This window comes from Phyllostomus hastatus, unplaced genomic scaffold (assembly GCF_019186645.2).
Source record: "Phyllostomus hastatus isolate PE091 unplaced genomic scaffold, TTU_PhHast_1.1 phas_scaffold_755, whole genome shotgun sequence".
NCBI lineage: Eukaryota > Metazoa > Chordata > Mammalia > Chiroptera > Phyllostomidae > Phyllostomus > Phyllostomus hastatus.
Genome location: NW_025334039.1, coordinates 2,713,050 through 2,735,835, shown reverse-complemented (window position 1 = coordinate 2,735,835; position 22,786 = coordinate 2,713,050). Strand labels below are relative to the sequence as shown.

At 48.7% G+C, this 22,786-nt stretch overlaps 1 protein-coding gene across 1 annotated transcript in view; it reads left to right on the top strand.

Annotated features, from left to right (window-relative positions):
* BTBD11 (BTB domain containing 11) overlaps positions 1–22,786 on the top strand; it is a 260,130-nt gene that overhangs the window by 145,905 nt on the left and 91,439 nt on the right. Inside the window, exons 2-3 of the mRNA XM_045826636.1 lie at positions 14,194–14,343; positions 21,290–21,494. Of these exons, the coding sequence (XP_045682592.1) occupies positions 14,194–14,343; positions 21,290–21,494 (355 nt within the window). The remainder of the gene's footprint in view (positions 1–14,193; positions 14,344–21,289; positions 21,495–22,786) is intronic.

Here is a 22,786-nt window from a genome sequence, read left to right as displayed (position 1 = left end):
ATTAAATGCTGGGACTTACCCGGAGGGGAACTGGCTATGGCTGCGGGAGGTGTCCTGACTGAACACAGAAGGGCTGTGGTCCTTTCTGAAGGCCCCGGGGGGACAGTCCCTTCCCTTGTGTTTTCCAGCCTCTACAGGTTTTGCGCGCATTCCTGGGCTCCTGGGCCCCTCCCATCGTGAAGACCGCCTACGACCTGCTGAGTCTCACGCCGCATCACCCTGACTCTGACTCTTCTGCCTTCCTCCTCTCTATTCAAGGGGCCTTGTGAGTGCATGGGGCCCCCCTGGCTAGTCCAGGATAATCTCATCTCAAAATCCATTGGTTAGCCAGCTACCTTAATTCCTTCCCCGTTGCCAGGAAATGTAACATAGTCACAGGCTGAGGAGATTAGGATGTGGACACCTTTGAGGACCCTCGCGTCCCCTGCCACAATTTTTGAGAATACAGGATTGGGTTCTGATTCTTTCAAAACTGGTAATCCGCGCCTGGGACTGGACCTGGCTTCCTATTATCCAGGAATGGAGTTAACCGAGGTAGTGTGACCTCAGGAGGGTTGCTTACCCTCTGCGGTGAAGCGTTTGTTTTCTCGTCTCACAGGCAGTGTTTAGCTGTGGGCTTCCATAACGAGGGACTGGGACCTCACGCGCAGGGCCTGGCACGTAGCAGGCACTCGGGAAACGTTTGAGCTGACTACAGGGAGCCGGGTTTAGTAGTGTCTCACCCTTCCCACCTTCTGAGGCCTGTGATTTTATGGCTCGCTGCTTCTAAATAACAGGGCACAAACTTTCAGAATGAATATTCACATCTCTTCAGAAACATCTCCCAGGTTAGAAGCGTGGCATTCACATACAGTAAATGGATGGATGGGCAACTATGAACGGGGCTGTATGTGTGAGTAGCCATACATGTGTGCATGCGTGTGTGTGTGTGTGCGTGCAAACCTCCCATAGTAGGAGTATTCACCTAACTGACAACTGGACTCTCTGAACAAACGTTTTTAATAAATTTGTGTATGAATTCTCCCTGATAGGACAAGGACCGTGTATGGAGCCGGCTGCCGCTGAGGCCTGGCTCTTCTGCACTGAGTCGCTTTGGGGGAGGAAAGACCATTTGGATCCCTCCCCTGAGACTGTGGTTTCCATGCTAAGGAGCTGGCAATGAAGGGTGAGCAGATTTAGGGCTGGCTGGGTTGAATAATTTCAGAGGGCTCTGGGGCATAGGGGTTGGTCCTGGGTTGTCTGGTACCTTGTCCCAAGCGTAGTGGCCTGGAGCTAAGAAGCTGATTAAGGCGGCTCAGGATTGGCTGGTTTGCATCTGAAAGGCACCCTCCCTGGCAAGTTGTTGGCTATTTCTAGAAACTGAGTAACCCAGGACGAGCAGTCCCTACATAGAGTCAGCAAGGCCCAGATGTCAAATCAGCAGAATGCAGAAAAGTGAAATACATGGTGCATACAGTCGAGATGTGCGTGCTGAGCAGCAGGCGGGGAGCGGGGGCAGTGGGAAGGAAGGTGGGGAGGGAAGAAAATGTCCAGAAAGTCCTCTTGGTGGAAGAGGGCCGTAATTTTGTTTTAAAGATTTTATTTATTTATTTTTAGAGAGGGAAGGGGGGAGAGAGAGAGAGAGAGAGAGAGAGAGAGAGAGAAACATCAATGTGCAGTTGCTGGGGGCCATGGCCTGCAACCCAGGCATGTGCCCTGACTGGGAATCGAACCTGCGATGCTTTGGTTCACAGCCCACGCTCAATCCACTGAGCTATGCCAGCCAGGGCTTGAGGGCCATAATTTCTTTTTTTAAAAAGTTGAGAAACATTGAGTTATATCTGGGCTACTTGATAAATTCCTTGAAAGAACTCCCGGAACAGATGCTGGGAGGAAACCTGTCCCAAGAAGCATTCCTTCCCAGGTGCCTATGGCTAGGGCCCCTCTTTGCCAGCAAGGGCTGTGAACTCACTTTGCCGGGGGTCCACGGCCTTGTCCAAGGTGCAGAGCCTTTTAACAGCAGCAGCAAACGAGCATGTAGAGTCCTCTTGTGGTTTATTTGGCTCTGTAATCAGCTGCTGGATTTAGCCTAATGGGATCCTAATGTTTTTTTAAAAGCTAATGTAAGTCATCTTTGTACAGTAAATCCTTACTTAACGCCCTCGATGGGTTCTGTGACTTTAAGCAAAAGGACACATAACAAAACCAATTTTACCATCGGGCTAGTTGATAGAAACAAGAGTGAGGCTGCTACAGCATCTCATCAACATTATGATGAAACAACGTCATTTGAGGACCGGCTGTGCTTCCGATGGATTGTGAAAGCCCTATTAGTTATTTATATCAGCATATACATGCATAGCTGCAAGTGGCAGATTGATGCTTTTATGTACCATTAACATCTACACTACGTCGACAGCAGCATTTAGCTAGCTCTCCAAATGTTAGCCTAATCTCCTCCCCGGCTGTAGACTCATACACCCCTGTCATTGTGTGCGGTCAGCCACAGAGTATTTCAACATATTAAACACCCCGGCGAATAGTTCCCTACTCTATCGTATCAAAAAAGTGATAAGTTATAGTCACCAGGCCGTTTAATTAAAAATAATCAGTCTTTGAGGACTTATAGAATACAATTAAGTGTACTGAACACTAAAGCTTGGTTCAATATGGTTTAATCTTTCTGGGATGATTCAGGATCTTGCAGGCCTTGGGGGCCTTGGTTATGAATATTAATGATCCTCAGGTTCTTACTCTGCAGAAACTCCCCTGGAAAGAGATTTCCAGTTGGAAGCCTGCCAGGTACCTGGGCTGTTCCCGCTGTAGAGGGCATGCTCACCATTACCTGGATATGGTCTCCAGACGTCCTGGGGATGACACATCTGTGAATATTCGTCTTTGGCGTAAAATGCTCCAGCAGCTGATGGGAAATCTCTTCGTTTCTCAGCCCCCTTTTATTTCTCTAACAAGGAGAAATTTTCAATGGGAGTGTTGCTGTGTTCCTAACGCCTTTTCTTAAAATCGACTAACCTATTTGGTCCACCGAGCACTCTCTACTCAGAAGTCATTCAGTAATTTAACCTGTGTTTGTTAAGCAAGTCACAGCAAGACACAGTAGAACTGGAGAGTTGGCAACAGGGAAGGATACGGCTAAATTTGCATTAGGGCACATAATGTATATTCAAATAACGAACCCAGAGTTTTCTTCCATGAACAGCTACCTCCTCACCACCCCTAGCACCACTATCTCCTTCCTTCCCTTTCTAGTGTGATCACCTTCACCGTTTGAACCATTTTCAGAAACGTAATGCTTCAGGATTAAAATTAATCTAGGAAAGAAACAGCTACAAATAGCCTTGACATATCTTTCAAAAATAAAAGGCAAGAACTGATAGAACTGAAAGGAAAAATAGATGAATCCACTCTTAGAGTTGGAGATTCAACACTCAGAAATGGACAGATCCAGCAGACAGGAAATCGGCAAGGACAAGTTCATTCAACAACAGCACCAATCAGTCGGGTATAATGGGCATCTATACACTACTTCATCCAACAACTGTATGTTCCAGGAGAACATACATTTTTCTTAAGCCCACATGGAGTATTCACCAAGACAGGGCATATGCTGGGCCATGAAACACACCTTAACAAATGTAAAAGAACAGAAATATACTGTCTTTTTTTAGACCACAATAGAATTAAGCTAGAAATCAATAGTGGAAAGATAGCTAGAAAATCCAAATACTTGGAGATTAAACAACGCACTTCTACATAACACAGGAGTCAAAGAAGAACTCTCAAGAGAAGTTTTTAAAAATATTTTGAGCTAAATGAAATTGAAAGCACAACTAATCAAAATGTGGGGGGCACAGTAAAAGCAGTGTGTAGAGGGAAATTGATAGCCGTGAATTCATATATTAGAAAAGAAGATCTAATCTGCAATTCTGCCTAGGAAACTAGAAAAACAAGAGCAAAATTAAATCCAAAGTAAGCAGAAGAAAACAAATAATAAAAATTAGAGCAGAAAGCAGTGAAGTTTAAAACAGAAAAATCAATAGAGAAAATTAATGAAACCCAAATCTGTTTGTTTGAAAAGATCAATAAAATCATGTAAGTTGCTAGCCAGTCTAACTAAGAAAAAAATAGAGAGGACACAATCACACATTAGAAATCACAGAGGGGATATCATTACAGATCCCATGATATTAAAATGATAGTAAATGAATACTACAAACAGCTCTGTTTCCCCAAATTGATAACCTAAGTGAAGTGGACCAATTTCTTGAAAGATACAATCTACCCAAATTCACATAAGAAGAAATCTTAATAGGTCTATATCTAGTAAAGAAACTGAATCAACCATTAATAGCCTTTCAGAGCAGAGAGCACCAGGCTTACATGGGTTCATTGGTGAATTCTACCAAACATTTAAGGAAGAAGTTATACTATATTTTCTACTGTCTCTTTCAGAAGCTAGAAGCAGAGAAAATATTCCCTAACTCATTCTATGAGGCCAGCATTATTGTAATACCAAAAATAGACAAATACATTACAAGAAAACTGCAGCCCAATATCTTTCATGAACATAGATGCAAAAATCTTTAACAAAATGTTAGTAAACCTAATCCAATAATTATTAAAACTTATACCCCATTACCAAGTAGGATTTATCCCAAGTATAAAATGCTGGTTCCACATTCAAAAATGGAATAATGTTATCCATCACATCAACCCACCAAAGAAGAAACATTATGTAATTATATCAATAGATGTATAAAAAGCACTTGACAAAATTGAACATCCATTTGTGATTAAAAAAAAAACACACAACTCTTCAGGAAACTAGGAATAGGAGGCACTTCCTCAATTTGATTTTTTTAAATCTACAAAAAAACCTATAGCTAGTATTATACTTAACAGTGAAAAGCTTGAAGCTCTCCCTCTAAAATCAGGTACAAAACAAGGATGTCCCATCTCCTTGTTTTGTACCTTGTTTTGTACCTTGTTTTGTATTCCTTGTAAGCATCATACTGGAAGTCCTTGCACATGCAATAAGACAGGAAAAGGAATGAAAGGTCCACAGACTGGGAAGGAAGAAATAAAACTGTCTTTGTTCACAAATGATGTGATCACCTATGCAGAAAACCCAAAATAACCCATGAAAGACCTGGAACTCATAAGCTATTATAATAAGGTTGCAGGATACAAGATTAATATAAAAAGTTAATTGCTTTTTTATACACCAGCCTTGAAGAAGCGGAATTTGTAATTAAAAACACAATACCATTTACATTAGCATACCCCCAAATTAAATACTTTGGTATAAATCTAACCAAATATGTACAAAATCTATATGAGGAAGTCTGGAAAACCCTGATGAAAGATATCACAGAAGAGCTAAACAAATGGAGAGATATTCCACGGTCAAGAATAGAAGACTCACTATTGTCAAGATGTCAGTTCTTTCCAACTTTATCTATGGATTCAATTCAATCTCAGTCAAAATACCAGCAAGCTATTTTGTAGATGACAAACTGAGTCTAAAGTCTATATGGAGAAGCAAAGGATCAAGAATAACCAACACACTCTTGGAGGAGAAGAAAAAGTTGGGAGCCTGATACTACTCAATTTGAAGACTTACTATAAAGTTACAATAAGACAATGTGGTATTGGCAAAAAGAATAGCTAAACAGATCAAAAGAGTGGAATTGACAGTCCATAAATAGACCCATAAATATAAGCAGCTGATCTTTGACAACAGAGCAAAAGTAATACAAGGGAGCAGAGATAATCCTTTTAACAAATGATGCCAAAACAACTGGACATCCATATTCAAAAAAATCAAATCATTAGTTGCCCTTTAATTGAGTAAAGGATGGCCCATTATATAAGTAGAAGCTTGTATGGATAGATGGATAAATGGATGGTTGGATGGATGGATCGATAAATGAATTTGGATTGCAATTATCCAAGGAAAGATGCATGGCCACTGTGATAGAGAGCAAGACTCTCCATTTTCCAAAAAGCATCCTTCTCAGTATTTTGCCCTGGCCTGTTGACATGTGTTCATTGAAATGTCAGACTGTTCCTTAACTCAGAACACTCGAACATACAGCTTTCCTGTCAGTCACACCCATGGCTGAGTTTCATCACCACTACATGACACTGTGCCCACAGGGGTCACTGCTGTCTAGGGAGTGGGGGAGATGCTTGTCAGGGAATTTACCGGAAGCCAGACAATCTTCAAAGCTGGACCAACCTCTGACATTTCCACAGCTACCCAAGACCTAGGGGAAAACCCAAAATACCATTTCATTTCTGGAAGTTCTGAAATGGGGCCCTGAACCACTTAGGAGGAATCATGGACTGGAGCTGATGTTCACAGGCCCTGCAGGGCCCCAGGCACCCCCACAGCAGAGATGAGGAAAATGGGAAGGTGAGGCTTTCTCTCCTCTTAAGCTCCTAGGAGATGGATGTTGCTCGAGTCTGTCTCTATAGGGAAGTTGCAAGGATACTACAATAAACGCAGAACCCTGGGGGAGAAGGAGGAAGGGCAGAGCAGGTAACCAACTATCTCCTAAGGATGTCTAACAGTGCCCCCTAGTGACAGGGACAGAAAGAGGGAAAGAAGCAGGAACCACCATGGGGCTTGCAGGACAGGCTTTGCATCACAGGTGGAGAGCGAGCGAGCTAGGAAGTCTGCCTAGCAACTCCACCTGCGTGTCCAATGGGTCTCTCAAGCTGAAGGTGACCAAAACTGAACTCTAGATCTCTCCCCCAAGCCCGACCCTCCTACAGCGTTCCCCATTCCAGTAAATGGTAAATCCATGCTTTCAATTGTACAGGTCAAACACCTTGTAGTTACTCTTGGGTCCTCTCTTTTACTTACACCCCACGCCCAATTAGCAACTCCCTTGGCCCTGCACCCTCTTTATACTGAGAATCACTTCTGTCCTGCCCCACCATAACTACTCGGGTTCTGTGCTTGCTCGCCACTGCCTATGGTCTGCTCGCTGCCGGCCCGCTGCAGCGACCCTGCAGGGAGATGGGACCATATGCCTCTGCTCAGAACACTTCCAAGGCTCTCGTTTCACTCATTGTAAGAGCCCAAGTCTGGGGGTGCCATGAGGCTCTCCCCGATCTGCCCCCTCGCCAGCTCTCTGACCTGGTCGCCTACTCCTTTCCCCTCGCTTGCTCTGTTTCTTCCTCCCAAAATCCAAACCCACCTTCCTCGGGGCTTTTACCCCACTGTCCCCTCTGCTGGCCTGCATTTCCCCCCAAGATATCAGCCTGGCCTCACACTCACATCCTTCCAGACTCGCGTTGAACGTCCCCTTCGCGGTGTGACCCGCACCCCCACCCTCCTCTCCTGCTCGGTTTTCTCTTAACTTACCACCCAACCCGCTCCACATTCTCATGATGTGTTTGGAATACACAGGCCAAGATGGCAAGGATTTCCAGGGTTTTGCTACTGGGTCCCCGGTGCCTAGAACTGCGCCTAGCCCTTCCTTAGTGCACGCTCGGCTAATACTCAGAGAAGGAGTGAATGAACAGACTCTTTTGCCCTCTCTCTCTCTGCAGTTTCACACTAGTAGATTTTCTCATTTGCGCCATTGGTGTTAGAGCCACACCACCGCCCCACTGTCTCTGAGTGCTTCGTACCATGCACAGCGCCCTGATAACCGCACGGCTGCTCTCTGCCCTGCTGTCAGGGGGACTGACACTTGCTCCCCATCACTCCTCAGCTGACTGCGAGGGAAACCCGGCCGCCTCGGGCTCCTGTGAGGAGGGCAGCTTGTGGGGTCGCCTTGAGGCACTTCCTCCCTTGTGACCCACCTCTACCCTGCCCTTGCCTTTCTCTGTCTCGGCACCCAGCAGACACCCTGGGGACAATTTTCTCATCTCAGGATCTTCCTCTCTGGACCAAGAGCTTCCTAAGAACAGAGCCTGCTGCTTCTTTGAGTGTGAGGACAATGAGTTGGGTCTCGAAGGATGAACGTAAACTTGCTGGGCTCCCAGTAAAAATGAAAATAACGCAGTATAGAGATAGTGAGCGGCAGGGTGGGGGGGTGAGAAATGGAAATAGTGAATGTAGACCACTCTTTCTAGAATTTTGGCTGTAAAGGGGGAAAGAGAGAGACATAGTACCTGGAAGGTGAAGGTTTAGTTTTTAAGTCCAAATCTTTCTTGGCCCAAAGCCCGAGGTCCGCCGAGGTTCGCCCTGCCTCCCAGCCCAGCTTCTTCGCCCACCTTCCACCCTCTGCTCCTATGCTGCTTGCACCCTCTGCCCCAGCCACTGTCCCACATGCACAGCACATGCCTGTCTTCCTTGGAATGTCCTTCAAGAATGACAATAGCCGCTGCAGCAGTATTTATTGAGCTCTGTGTAGGGGACAAGGTTGACATGTATTAACTCATTTGATCTTCCCGTGGCCCTATGAGGACCATGCCATGACCATTCCCATCTTATCTGCAAGGAAACCGAGGTATAGGGAGGCTAAGTGACATGCCTGCAGTGACACAGCTGGGAAGTAGCACCGCTGCAGTCCAGCCTGAGCATTCACTCGGGTTCCAGAATCCACACTCTCTGAACTCAGCTGTAAGGCACCTGCACCCCTTGGCCCCCCTGCTCCAGTGTAAGCTGCCCTGGGAAGCTTCCCGAAGCTCCCCGGCTGACCTGGGCTCACCCTGCTGTGCTCCCCACCCGGACCCCAAGCACACCTCCACGCCAGCCTTTCTCCCATAGCATTTCAGTGGGTTCTGGGTCCGCCTCTCTGGCCGAGCGGGAGCCTGTGAGGGCAGGAGTGTGTCCTGTTGCCCGTGGTCGGTGCTCTGTGTCTGTGGTCGAAGGAGAGCCACAGCGTCCTCGTGTCCTTTCCAGGTCGGCCCACTCACCCCTCCTGTGTACTTCCGGCTCCGCGTCTGGGCGTGTCATTGAACCGATCTGAACATCCTCCCTCCTCGTGTCTTCTGCCTCTTATTTCTTTTGACGATTTGCTTTCAGACGTCCTGTGAACTTTTTCTTTGAATATAATTCATTCTGAGGGAAGGGCAAGGAACCATGGCCTGCGTTTATCCTAATTGGGGTACGGCATGCCTCTCACAGACAAATGGGTTTGCCCAGCCAGCTCTGAACCTGCTTCCCACTGCCAAGCCTCTCAAGATCGGATGGTTGTGCCAACATTAGGAGAGAAAAAAATTTGATAACTTCCCATCTTGTTTCTTAATAAATTTACCAGTAACAGAGAGCCTTCTGGCATTGTGTTATTATTGAATTCCTAAATCTTTAGCTTCCAAGAACTTCACTTGGATTATTAGCAAGCATTTATCAATCCTCTTTTCTGTCCCAGGTTGTCCATATATATTATCCCATTAGGGCCTCCCAATCTCACTAGGAGGTGGATGGTACGAAGCAATTTATAGAGGGAGAAATGGGGGGCTCAGAGGAGCCAAGTCCAAGCCCCGCGCCACACAGCTGGGAGACGGCAAGGCGGGGACCCAAACGCGGCCGGCTCTGGAGCCTGGAGCCGGTTCCAGGGCTGGTCCGCTGCTCCCCGGCTGCTCCCTTCCCGTTTCTTAAAGCCGGGACTGATGCCAAGACCCTTCCCTTTAAATTGCGGGATAACTGAGCAGAAAACAAGGTGTAGCTTGGCAGGCAGGAATCGGGCAGACTGCTCTTGCAGCCAGCGACAGACGAGGCACAGCCCCAGCCCGTGTGCAGGGCGCCAGGGTGGACGCAGCCTCTTCTTCCTCCGCCGCCATCATCGGAGGGAGGAGGGTGGATGAGTGCTGATGGCTGTCTCGTTCGGTTTTCCCGTGGTGGGTGAATAGCATCCAGGTCCGTCAATAGATGGAGACACAGAGGGAAGCTGAAGGGAGAGAGAGGATGGCAGCGTGCGGTATTTGCCCAGGGACCATCCTAGGTGCACGGGAAGGTGGGCATCTAGCAAGGCAGACTTGCACCCTGATCGCCCCATCAGAGCCAGACAGATGCCGGATGTGGTTGGCCCAGGGGCCCACCCGGAGGAGCAGCTCTCGTGTACCAAGTTCTCCGTGACCTGACCAAAGGGTTGTCCGTCTCCAGTTGCACGAGATTTTAGAAAGAGGATCCTCAAGACTCTCTGAACCCAGGCATTAAATAAACAAAACTGCTCGTTTGTGGGCACAGGGTATTTAGCAGGGTATTCAGTTCTTCCTACAGGCCCGCCGCTTTAATGTATTATCTTGTTTAATCACCACAATAAACCGGTGAAGGAGATATTTTGAGCCCTCTTTGCAGACACAGAAGCTGACTGGGGATCTGGGAGGTTCTTTGTTTGGGCTCCACAGGGGCAGAGACGGGGCTGGAGCTCAGCTCCAGCCAGGCCCCTGGTCATGCCCAACCCACGCTGGCCCACCCAGACCCAGTCAGTCCCGGAGCAGAGAGACCTGGTCGTGGCTGGGAATGTGGACCTCCAAGGCACTGTGTAGTTCATCATCTTTTAGGGCCCACAGACCCCGCTCCTTGAGAATGAACTTTCCCCCTAGACAGATGCGCAGCCCACGCCAGCGTAATAGAATTTCAGGGAGACCATGACCTCTTCCAGCCCATCGTGTACCAGAGCTGATGCTTACTTTCTCTCCAGGGAAATTATTCCCTTTAGGTCTCATCAAAGTCATATTTGACCCTTCTTTCTCCATGTCTTTGAATTTGAGTTGTAATACCCAGGCTGTGGCTGTCCTTGGCTCCAGTAATGGAAATTGATGAGTAGTCCAAAACTGAGGCCTGTGTCTGACACTAAAATATGATGCTGGGACCTTTTTATTGACCTGGTTGATTTTTAGATAAAATAAAAGAAAAAAACCGCTAGTTTGTGTTATCCTCCATGTAGAGTTCTCAGGAGAGGAGGGAGGGAGAAAGGGAGGAAATAAATCCTGGTATATAATCTTTGCATAATAGTTCAATTTAGATTTTCCAAATCTCAGTAATCTAACTTTAAAAGGCTTCTCTGAATAATTATGTTTTCACATTTAAATTTCATAAGCCTCTAAAAGAAGGAGGAATGATCCCAAGGGAAATTGTTTATTCTTATGATAAAGCATAAAATAGTGCAAAGCTTTGTACACATTAACTGATTTCATCTCGGTGAACATATGTTGAGCACCCACTATTTTGCTCAGCGCGTGCAAAATACTTTGGCATACATGCTCTCATTTTATGCCCCCACCCCCAGCAACCCCCGGAGGGAGACAATGAATTCTTGTCGCCTCTATTTCACAGAACAGGAAATGAGATCCAGAGTGGCTCTCTGACCCGCCCAGGGTTAAATGTAGGTGGGCAGTGACAGAGCCAGGGCTGGAACTTCGGCTTTCAGACCCCACATCCCATTTGCCTACGCCTCAACCAATGTGTGAAGCAGCACCTCGGATGCAGGTCTGGGATGAGAACTTGCTGCACCTAGTGCAAGTCCCAAGAAAGCAATGCTGTGCGTACCTGTGTGGGTCCTGTCTCCTATTCATCAGGTAACTTCATCCTTCCTACATGTAGGGCTCGTTCTCCCCTGACCATTCCCTCATCACCAGAAACTTCGGGTCCCTTATCACACTGGGTGACAGTCACCTGGTGCGATCTGCAGTGAGCTCTCCAAGGTAGTAAATGTCTGAGTAAGAGTCAGGGACATCAGGGGCATCAAGGGCATCAGATGAGGGAGGAACTGGCCCGGCATTCTTGCCGCGGGAACGCCTACTTGAGCTGGCCTCTGACCAGATGTGTGGGCTGGTAAACAAACAGGAGGAAGCAAGGATGACTCAGGGTGTCCCCACTCAACAGGAGGATGACTCAGCTGGTACACGGAGGGGGACAGGCAGGAGGCCAACCTTGGATGATGGGGATTTCTGTGAAGGTCTCGTCTTCCCTGAAAGGCTAAGCATTGCCGAAGGGCAGGGATCCCTTCCCATGCAGAGCCTAGCATGGCACCAGATAGCGCCCAGTGAATGGTGATTCTGTATTGTCCAGTTAATGCCAATTTGTGTACTAGCACAGTCCGAGGCGGCTTTCAGACTGCCCGCCCTGACCCATTAGTGGACCACGAAATCACTTTTGATGCTGCAGACAGCGCTTTTTATGAATAAAATAGAAATAAAAAGAAAAAATAGAGGGCACCATGTGATAAGAGTAAGTGTCAGCATTATTTTCCATGAAGTTACTTTTTTCATGGAAAGCATGACAAATGTATGTGTGCGTGCTGGTGGTAGTGGTGGGTGTACTGTGTCATGACATAACATATGTCCTTACTCTTAATCACAGTCACACATGTTTGCACAACAGGGTTAAAAAACAATCTTAGGCCCTGGATGGTGTGGCTCAGTGGACTGAGTGCCGGCCTGGGAACCAAAGGGTCACCAGTTCAATTCCCAGTCAGGGCACATGCCTGGGTTGCAGACCAGGTCCCCAGTCAGGGACCTGTGAGAGGCAACTGCACAGTGGAGTTTCTCTCTCTCTCTTTCCCCCTCCCTTCTCCTCTCTCTAAAAATAAATAACTAAAATCTCTTTGTAAAAAAAAAATCTTAGTAAGAAATCTCCTTGACCAGTTTCCTGATTATAGGAACATTGAAATCGAGTCATCATTTGCATTGTTCATCCTTTTATTCATTATTCACCCAAAAAAAGGTCTTTTATAGTTACCCTTTCCACTGTATCAGCCTGTCGAGTGTGAAGGTGAAACATCCAGGAACCGATGACTGGCTCCGTGTGGCTGTAGCCTCCCATTTGGCAGCAGGGGCTAGAAGAGGTGCCACCTCCGTCTGCCCAACTCCACAGGAGGAACCTCTGTTTGCTGAGCCTTTGTGGTTCCAGCAGGGTGAGGCGTGGACTTGAACTACTGACCTTTGTATTCTGTTTCCCCTCGCCCTGCCTTAAATACTTGAGCACCTGCATACGGATACTATCCTATTGTTCCTAAATGACTTTGTCATGGCCAGTCTCATCTCTTCAGTTCGTTCATAAACTACTTGAATACGTCTTCTCTTTTTTTGCATCTTCAAAATGCCTGACGGGGTTGGGAATACAGCAGGTACTCAATAAGTGCTTTCCACTTATTGACAACTGCTCACTGTCCAGTTCCCTGCTAAGACATGCCTTCATTCCTCCTTTTCTCCCACCATAGAGCGTTCATCATATGGCTTTGTATTATGTGTGTAGCAGTCTGTCTCCTCTGCTTGAACTGTGAGCCCCTTGAGGACAGGCGGTCACAGGTGTGTTCTGCCCGTCACTGTGTCCTCGGCCCCTAGCACAGCACAGTGCCTGCCTTGTTCATTGTATCCTCAGGGATCAGCACTGCATAGGTGTATCTGTTAGCACCGCCATAATGCTGAGTAACAAACAGCCCCACTGTGTCAATGGCATACCAAATGAGCACGTGCTTTGGGGGGCAACTCTAAGCTTCACATTGGCACTGGACTTGTTCTGTGTGTCTCTCACCCTCCTCAGACCAGCAGGCTAGCCAGGGCCTGTTTTCCTCAGGCTGATGGCAGAGGCACAAGAGACCAAGTTCAGCTGCCTATGTGCTCTTCAGCCCTTTAGTTCCATCGTGTTTGTGAACATACCTTTGGCCAGAGTGAGCAGTCAAGCCCAAAGTCAAGGTGCGAGGAAGCGCATTTGTCCTAGGGAGGCTGGGCGGGGAAGGGAACGGTGAACACTTCTGTCTCGCCTGCCAGAGTCAGTGCTGAGGTTCTCGCGGAATGTTCACAGAACGGAACGGAGGAGAAGAGGTTAATTGGATTCCAGGGATTTCCACAGGGACTCTTTACCTTCAGACATGGAGCTCCTCAGAAAAGGCAACAGCCTTATCTAACAGATAACAGCCCAGCCACCCAGACTGAAATTTGTTGGGCTAATCAAGTCCTCGGGGACAGCAGCTGGAGCAAGTGACCACGGCTTCTTCCCCTGAGGCATCGCTGAGCAGCTAGAATCCTGCTTTGTCTTGAGTTCTTCAGAAATGTGCGTACAGACAAATGCCCATGCGTTTGTTAAAATGAGCGGGTCAGGACCTTGAGGAAACGTTTCAAAATGGCTCGACGTTATTCTGAAAGAAGTCTGGAGCCTCAGTTGTCCCGGTGGCTTTGTGGCGCCAACCCCGGTGCGGTGTGAGGCCAGGCGAGGCTGGGCGCCCCTCCTCGGGTTCACTGGGAAGTAACCCCCTGTTTTCCTCTCGCTGTCTCTCCCGCTGACTGCAGGAGTGCTGTGCCTGCCAGACAGCCTGAACCTTCACAGAGACCCGCAGCGGGCGAGCAAGCCGGGAGAGCTGCCCATCTTCAGCCAGTCGGAGTTGAGGACCATCGAGCAGTCGTTGCTGGCCACCCGCGTGGGCAGCATCGCAGAACTGAGTAAGTGGACGCTGGTTCTCCCGCCCTGTCTATTCCCCAGGTGCCCCTGCCCACAGGGCAGTGCTTTGTAACCAGCCACGTGACACCTTTTATTGAACACCCACCGGGTGCGTGCAACAGTGCCATGGTGGCCATGGGCGAGACGAGGGTTCTGCAGGCAGGCAGATCCGGTCAGTTCTCTGACCCTGCCACTGACGGGGGTCAAATTCCTAACCTTTTCTGAGCCTCGGCTTCCTAAAGCAGAGAAAAGAATAGTCCCTGGCTTAGAGCGTAGTTCTGATTCAATGCGCTAATGCCCATAAAGGAGCTGGCCACGAGCCCGGCACACAGTAAGCGCTCTGTAAATGGTGTCTGTTCCCTGGATTTTCACAATGGAATCCCTTTAGAGCATATATTGGATCGCATCTCTCTGCATAGGACCCAGAGGGAAAACCAAAGTTCTCAGAGTTGCTTCCAGGCACCCCCACCACTCAGACATTGTCTTCCGAGGTCCCTATGACCCACTGAGCTGCAGCCACCTGGCCCAGGCTGTTCCTTGAACACAGCAGGCATACCTCAGGACCTTTGCACCGACTGTTCCTGCCCCCTGGACCACTCTTCCTCCGGATAGCCACGTGGCTTGCTCCCTCATGACCTTCAAGCCTCACCCAGATGTGACCTTCTCCATGAGGTTTCCCCTGACCACCCTATTTAATATTATGACCCCCTGAGGACCTTGACCCCCTTCCCTGCTTTACCTTTCTCCCCAGCAGTTACCCTATGGCGTACTCTGTTTTTTGTTGTTGTTGTTTTTTTAAATGATATACAGTTCACCTACTTAAAGTATACAGTTCAATGATTTTTAGTGCATTTATTGAGCTGTGAAACCATAACTGCAGTTTTAAAACACCTTCATTATCCCCCCACACCTGACAACCATGGGCAGTCACCGCCCTTCCCTCAGTCACGCCCTGCATTTTACTCGTTTATTTTTTTTTAAATTCTCTATCCCTCCCTACTATGATATAGTCTCCCAGACAGTAGAGGTGTTTGTTTTGTTCATTGATGTAACCCCAGCACCAAGAATACTGCCTGGCATGTAGTAGGTCCTCAGGAAATATAAAAAGTAGCGGAAAGAGAGAGAGGCGGAGAGATGGGAGGGATTGCCGAGAAGGTGGGGATGCCACAGTCTGATCAGTGATATGTCATGCGTGTGCCCCCCTGACCCAGGTCTGTGTTCTCTGAGCCCAGCCCACCAGAGCAAAGTAAATCCGTGTTAACTTCTGATCCCTTTGGTTGTCAAATGCCTTAGCTGTGTGTTAGTTCCTGACGGGACGAGAGCATTGATCCAGAAACGCTTGGGTCAGGTTCAAGTGTGAGTTGGTGGGAGAGTCTAGAGCATCTTAGCATGCTTCGGGATCCAGAAAGCAGCATGTGCCTCTTCCCATGAGAATTCCCTGTACACGCAGGACGGGCAGGCACCCTCCATTCAGCACACGGCACCCCTGGAAAGCAAAGTACAATAGTAGCTGATGCAAGCCGTAGGGGGTCCCGGTGATCACTAGAGCTGCTTTCCTGCACCTGAATTTTGAAAATTACATCTCCATTCTCATCCAACCCCCTGAAGCCTCAAGATGCCTCCTGTCACAGGGGCTTCCCAGCCCCAGTCAGTCGCGCGATTTTTCTTACACTTTTGGGCACCACGGGCAACCTGATGGGCTCTGCCTCCGAATATTTTTAAGTGCACAAAATACACTGCCTGCATTTACAAAGGAAAGCAATTACACTAAAATTTTCATCTAAATGGTGGTGGAGTATTCTGTGCTTTCTCACGAGCACATTAACAAGAGCGAGCAGCAGCTCGGCTGACCCCATTATTTTGAGGTATGCAAAGATATTTTGAGACATCTGCAACAATTGGGAAGGGATGAGAAAATGTCTGCATTTTAACAGCTCCCCGGAGATTCAGACAGAGAGGGTCAAAACCGTGCCCTTGGGGAAGCATCATTCTAAGAAGAAGAAATGCCAAGACACGCCCAGGACCCTGGAGAGGAGGAAGCTGGCTACAGCGCTGGGTCACGTCTGCACGGGCGTCTCCTGGGTAAAGGCCACCACTCCAGCTGGTCCACACACTCTGTCCCCTGGGGTCTCCAAGGTTTGTCCTGGGATATCTTCATGGCCCCTCCCAGCCGTGTCCAGCACCTGGGCCAGGACCCCGCTTAATTCCAGAGCCTGGTTAAGGAGAAAGGATTTGCTAAACAAACCCGCAGTTCACCTAGGCAGGCAGTCTGCAGGAGCGGCTTGCCGCATAAATTGTTTTTAAGGACAATTTGCTCTGCAAATTAAATATTGTCATTGCGGCTGAATGTTGACTTTCGCATATGAATTGTCGGCACACAAATGGGTGCTGCTAATTAACAATGGGTCTTGTCCCTTCATTAAGCGGGCCCCTTAGAACACATGCGAGGAAGCGCGTTGATAAGCCGCGTGGGCGACTGAAGATAATAAAATTGCCTTCTTTTCTGATCTGACTGTAATTTAGACTGGCTTGTACCGTGGTCTGAATCAATACAGCCTCGCTCTCTCTGTGTACACAGAAGGCTGCTCTCCATATTCAAAGGTTACTCTGCCAGTGTGGATTCTAGACACCGCTGTTTTTCCAGCGAAGACGAGGTGGAGAGAATTTGTTCCTCGCCATCCCTGCTCTTCTGCAAGCAGGCTATCCAGGCTCCAGGGCAGAGCCCCTGACCATGACCTTCTTCATAGCCAGTGATAATAACAGCAGCAGCTGAAGTCATTGAACTAAGGAACTATGAAAAATCTACATGAATCATCTCCACTGTAACCATTATGGTCCACAGTGCTACGGGAACAGAGGCAAGAAGAGGAAAAACAGCTTGTCTAAGATCAACCACACCTGTGAGCTTGAAGCCAGGTCTCCAGGCAGAGCTTTGCCACCTCAACACTAGACGAGACTCCCCCTGGGGGACGCCCAGCAGCTGCTTCTGCATGTTACAAGGGACACGACAGCCCCCCTGTGAGATCAGGGAGTTGCTCAGGTCTGTGTTCCTTCCAACTGAGGATCTGAACTTGGCCCTGTGGGATGCACCGGAGATGCTTTCCTGGAAACTAAATTGGAGATGTGAAAATTCACAAAGGTTAGTCATCAGGCGCCCAGAGGGCACCCCCCACCCCTGCCGGTAGCCGGAGAATTCTCCCTGTAGCCCCTGCCTCTGTCCTCAGAGCATTGTGTCAAAATCCAGAACTGCTGTAATAAGTAGCGACGTCCAGAGCCACCTTTGTCCGGCCTGTTATGGGTCGGGGTAAAAATGCATCCACTAGTTCTGGAGCCCCTGCTGTGTGCCAAATGCTTCAAATACAGTGAAGGTATTGTTGCTCCCATTTCACAGATAAGAAAACTGGGATTTGAAAGGATAAATGCCTGGGCCCCAGGTGGAGTCATCATTTAAACCCAGATTTTTCTTTCTCTACTCTGCTACGCTGTGTCCAGTTCAGCTTTGCGTCCTGAGCACCGAATACATCGTCCGTAGCTTGGGAGATATCTGTTGACTATCACATGGATGAATGGATGACCCACAGCGAACTGATCTGCGGGGGCAGAAAGCTGAAGCAAATGCTACAGAGGAAGGAAACTCTTTATGAAACTTGAGTAAACTAGTACATACTCTGTGGAACTCAATTTCGAACTCCGAGAACCAGAACTGGACCTCTGCCTGTCTAAAACATTTGAAAGAGAAGCTAAATCAGAATACCACGGTGGTCCCCAAACTGACACAGGCACCATGGTGACTCTTTCGCCACAAGCCCCAGGACATTTGCAAGGCTGTGTGCTGAACTTCACAGCTGACTTGGCGTCTGGCAGGCAGTCCAAGTCTGCTTCCCTGAACCAATGAGCAGGTCTGGGGCAATCGGGGCCACCCCCACCCCCACCCCGTCTCTCCAGCAGTCTCTCCGCCAAGACCAGGCAGAAAGCAGAGGCCCTGGGCTTTCTCACTGACTCCGCCGTTGGTCCCGTCCAATCCCGTATTCCGGTCCTCAGGTGTTGCATCCACTCTCCTGCGGGACATCCCAGGCTTGCCCCCAGGCTCCCGATTAACCCCGACTGGACAGCCATCAATTATAGTATAATTGCTTTCTGTTGTTCAACGGCAAAAATGAGGGCTTCATTTTTTAAAAAAAAAAATATGCCTCTTTCTGTTTTCTTTTCACACTTAGCTGTGAACTTGTTGCTCCCACTCAATGAGGCAATCAAAATGGGGCCATTAATTTACAACTGTGTGAAAAAGGGTTTCTGGGTTGTCTCTCCAATGTGCCACCAGGAAAAAAAAAATGAAACCAAACAAAACAGCCCTTATGGCTTGGACAAGAGGTCTCTGTCCGTGTTTGAAATGCAGACGGGCTCTTCAAGACCAGAGACCAGCCACAGCCCCACTGCCTGCAGGCCCAGGGCCATGGGCAGTTTTGAAACCTCACTGCAGGGAAGGAAGTGAAGGGGCCGTCTAAGCTCTGTCTGAGAAGGAAGGAGCCCCACCCCGCCTTTGGGAGGTGTGTCCTTTTGTCCCAGGACAGACAGGAGAGAGGCTGAGTCAGGGATGCACCGGTAGCCTGAGCCTGCGGGGTTAGAGCCGCAAGGACAGCATGTAGATCTACCTGGAGCTCTTCACAGGTGATACAGAAAACACTTTCAGTTTGTAATTGCTATGAATTTTTTTTATTTCTTTACTATTACAATTGTCCCAATCTTCCCCTATTGCCCTCCCCTGCCCCACCCGCCCTGGCCCCCCCATGCCTTCCACAGTCATTCCCCACCCTGTTGTCCGTGTCCCCGGGTCATTCGTGCACGTTCCTTGACTTGTCCCTTCCCCTTCTTTCCCCCCTTGGCTCCCCGCCCCCACCTCTGGTCACTGTCAGTCTGTCCCTTGTTTCCTTGCCTCTGTTTCTGTTTTGCACGTTCGTTTGTTTTGTTCATTAAGTTCTTCTTACAGGTGAGATCATACGGTATTTGTGTTTCGCCGCCTGGCTTATTTCATTTAGGAATTGCTATGAATGTTTTATGCGTACTAGAAAATATTGGTTTTCCATCTGTGGCCCTGATAGGCGGCTTCCTTTTCAAATGAATTTATTTGTGGGAAAGAATGGACCAATTTAAAGAAAACTGTTAAGTAAATAAATTGTACCTGCAGCACAGAGATAGGAGAGAAGTCCCGATGGCGATTCCCACACAGCTGGCGCTGGGGAAACCTGGTTATACGTGGATTCTCACGTAGGTGTCTGGAGCCCGACTCCCGCCGCCCAAACTCAGGGCAGGTAGTTACGAGTGACTGATGGTGTTGGGCTCGTGAAGCTGACAGGCGAAGCGGCAAGCAGCACGTACACGAGGCAGGGTGTAAAGTGTAACTAGTGCTGGCAGAATCCCTGTGCCAAGTTCATCACCCATGGCCAGCCCCGCTCAGAGACATCCTCGGGGCCTCTGGTGCAGGGACTGGGCTGATGAAAGGGATGATGACGGTGGTACTGATGATGATCATGATGATGACGTGGATGGAGATGATGATGGAAAAAATTATGGTGGTAGCGGTGGCCGTCTGCGTCCAGACAGCATGTTTCTAACCACTTACACTACACTGCTCCTTCAGGAACAGGACAGGAGTGAGTCGTGGCCTCTGCCCCTGAGGCTCAGTAGACACGGGGACCATTAACTAACTGGGAAACATGACAGCATTAAACAAATAATACATTAGACTTTAGCGGGTGTTGTGGATATACAGGGGAAGGGGAGATTGATTCAGACTGGGGGCATTCTGGAGGGCTCCGTGGAAGAAGAGGTATTTGAGCACAGCCTCGAAGGTCTCCCGTAGCTGGGAGAATGAAGGAAAGCGCACCCTAAGGTGTGACGGCAGCAAGAACAAACAGCAGGAAACCTGGAAGTGCAGGGCGAGCTGAATGATGCTCGGAGGAGGTGGTCGTCCACCCGAGCCAAAAGGCTCCCCAGTGTCGTAGGGAACAGAGAGGGGCCCCAAACACAGACCCTCCCTGCCCTTGCGTTTTTCTTGTTTTGAGCTTTTTTATGGGCACTCTCAAGAAAAACAGATGGATAAGTGAGTGCACTCCAGGCTGACCCGAGATGGGAGGTTCAGGAAGGCGAACACTGCCTCAGTAAGCTTATTATTCCTGATAATACCAAGTAGCACAGGCCAAAATTCAAAATTCAGAAATTACAGAAAAACTAGATATGAAAGAATATCAACCACAGTCCCACTAGGCAGACAAATCCTCGGTCAACATTTTGATATTTTCCTTCTGGTATTTACTCGGTGCCTCGTTTTTTAATCACATAATCCTAATCACCCTACATAATTTCGAATGTCGGTTTTTTCCCACTTACCATTTTAGCATAAGGATTTTTTTTTCATTTCGTCGCATCTCTATGTAAACATTTTTAATGACTGCTTAAGTTTATGATTTTATCGTGGATGGGCCAGAGTTTATTTAACCACAGTCTTATTTTTAAATATTTGTTTCTTTGTCAAATTTTGGACCCTGTAAATAAGGTTTGGGTGAAAATCCTTGAGCATGAAGATTTTGCTGCATTTTGGATTCTCACTTTGGGACAGAGTCCCAGAAATGGAATTACCGACTCAAGGGTAAAGAACATTTGTTAACACCTTGGCTACATAATACCAAATACCCTTAAGTTGAACTTGAAGTTGGACAAGGCTGCACTGGGCTGTCTGGGAAAAAGGGACTAGGTCAGCGTGGGGTAAAGAGTGCGGGCATGAGGGTCAAACATACCCGGGTTGAAATCTGTCTCTGCTTCCGACTAACCTTGTGCCCTGGAGTCTCCGTTTCCTTGTCTATAAAACGGGATGTCTCAAAGATCTTCAGGCACATCTTTCCTGCAAGTCTTGGCTGCCTGAAGGATCTGAAATCTTACTTCTGTCCACAGGTGACCTGGTGTCCCGAGCGATGCACCACCTGCAGCCCCTCAACGCCAAGCACCATGGTAACGGCACACCCCTGCACCAAAAGCAGGGGGCGCTCTACTGGGAGCCGGAGGCCCTGTACACCCTTTGCTATTTCATGCACTGCCCACAGATGGAGTGGGAAAATCCCAATGTGGAACCTTCCAAAGTCAACCTCCAGGTAGAAAGGTAAGACCGGCCTTTACCTTGTAAAAGAGAGGAGCTCCCCTCTGGCCAGCACCCCCTGTGGTGGCAGGGTGGGTACTGCCTTCATGGAGGTGCAAGAGTAGGGGGCCGGGGGAGGGGGGTGCTGGGGAAGGGGAAAGGATGCTGGGAGCAGAATTGCTCAGCTCACAGAAATTCACCAGAGGGGTCCAGATGGGAACCGTGTGCCCTGAGAGGGCATCTGAGTGAGACCCTGGTGGCATCTGGGAAATGGGATTTCACAGGGCCGGTCTAGTCCCAGGTAGAACGTGGCCTGGGTGAGAAGAGCAGGCCTGCAGATTCTAGAAGGGTGAGGGCCTCGGTAGGACAGGGGAGCTTCCTGGTGAGGGCAGCTCTGCGGATCCCTGCTCCTTGGGTCTTATCTTCATTCCATCCTGGCTGCCCAGGATCTCCCAGGAGCAGGGGGGTTGGACCGTACATTTCTGCTCATCCCAAGTGGGCCACGCAGCGGGGCGGGAGACCAGCTTGCTGGGGACGTAGAATCCTCATGGGAAAGAGGAGAGAAGGAAGGGAGAGCTTCCTGGAAGAAGAAGCTGCCTCTGACCCAGCTTCAGCTGCTCCTTGGCACCATTCCTCTGCTTTCCTGTGCCTCAGCCTCCCCATCTGTCAACCAGTGGCTGAATAAGTGGTTCCCAGGTTCCCCTCCATCTGGAAAGCCCCAGGGTTCTCTGGGGGTGGTTTCATCCTCTCAGAGTCAGGGCCTCAGAAACCACCCTCGGGGGTACTGGCTGCGTGGAGGTGTCCCCTCTTCCCCTGGGGACAGGGCCACAGAGTTTATCTCCCCACAGTGTCTCACCCGTCAGGTCCTTCCTCCACGTGGGCCTCTTTACTTCAGCTACTGTAGTGGTGGCGCCTGTTTATCAGAGCAGCGGTTAAGACAACAGGCTCTGGGCCCCAGACTTCTGGGTTCAAATCCAGGCCCTTCCAGTTCAAAGCCTGGGGGCTTCGGGAAAGGGCCTTAACCTCTGTGTGCCTCAGTTTCTTCATCTGCATGATAGGGCGACTAAGAGTAATTTCTTCCTAGGGCTGTTTGAAGATTAGGTGAGTTGGATGGTGCAGCACAGAGTATACGAATGTTCGCTTTTTATTGTTGTGGGCATTAGCTGCGTGTAGCTGAGCAACTCCATTTGAGCTCAGTGCAGTTTTCCTTCCTCTGTTAAATGTCTTGGAGAAGTAGTTTTGAAATTCTCACTGATGCTCGGTTCCTGCCAAGACGGGTTAGGGCTTCCTTGGGCTCCTTCACAAAACCACGTCTC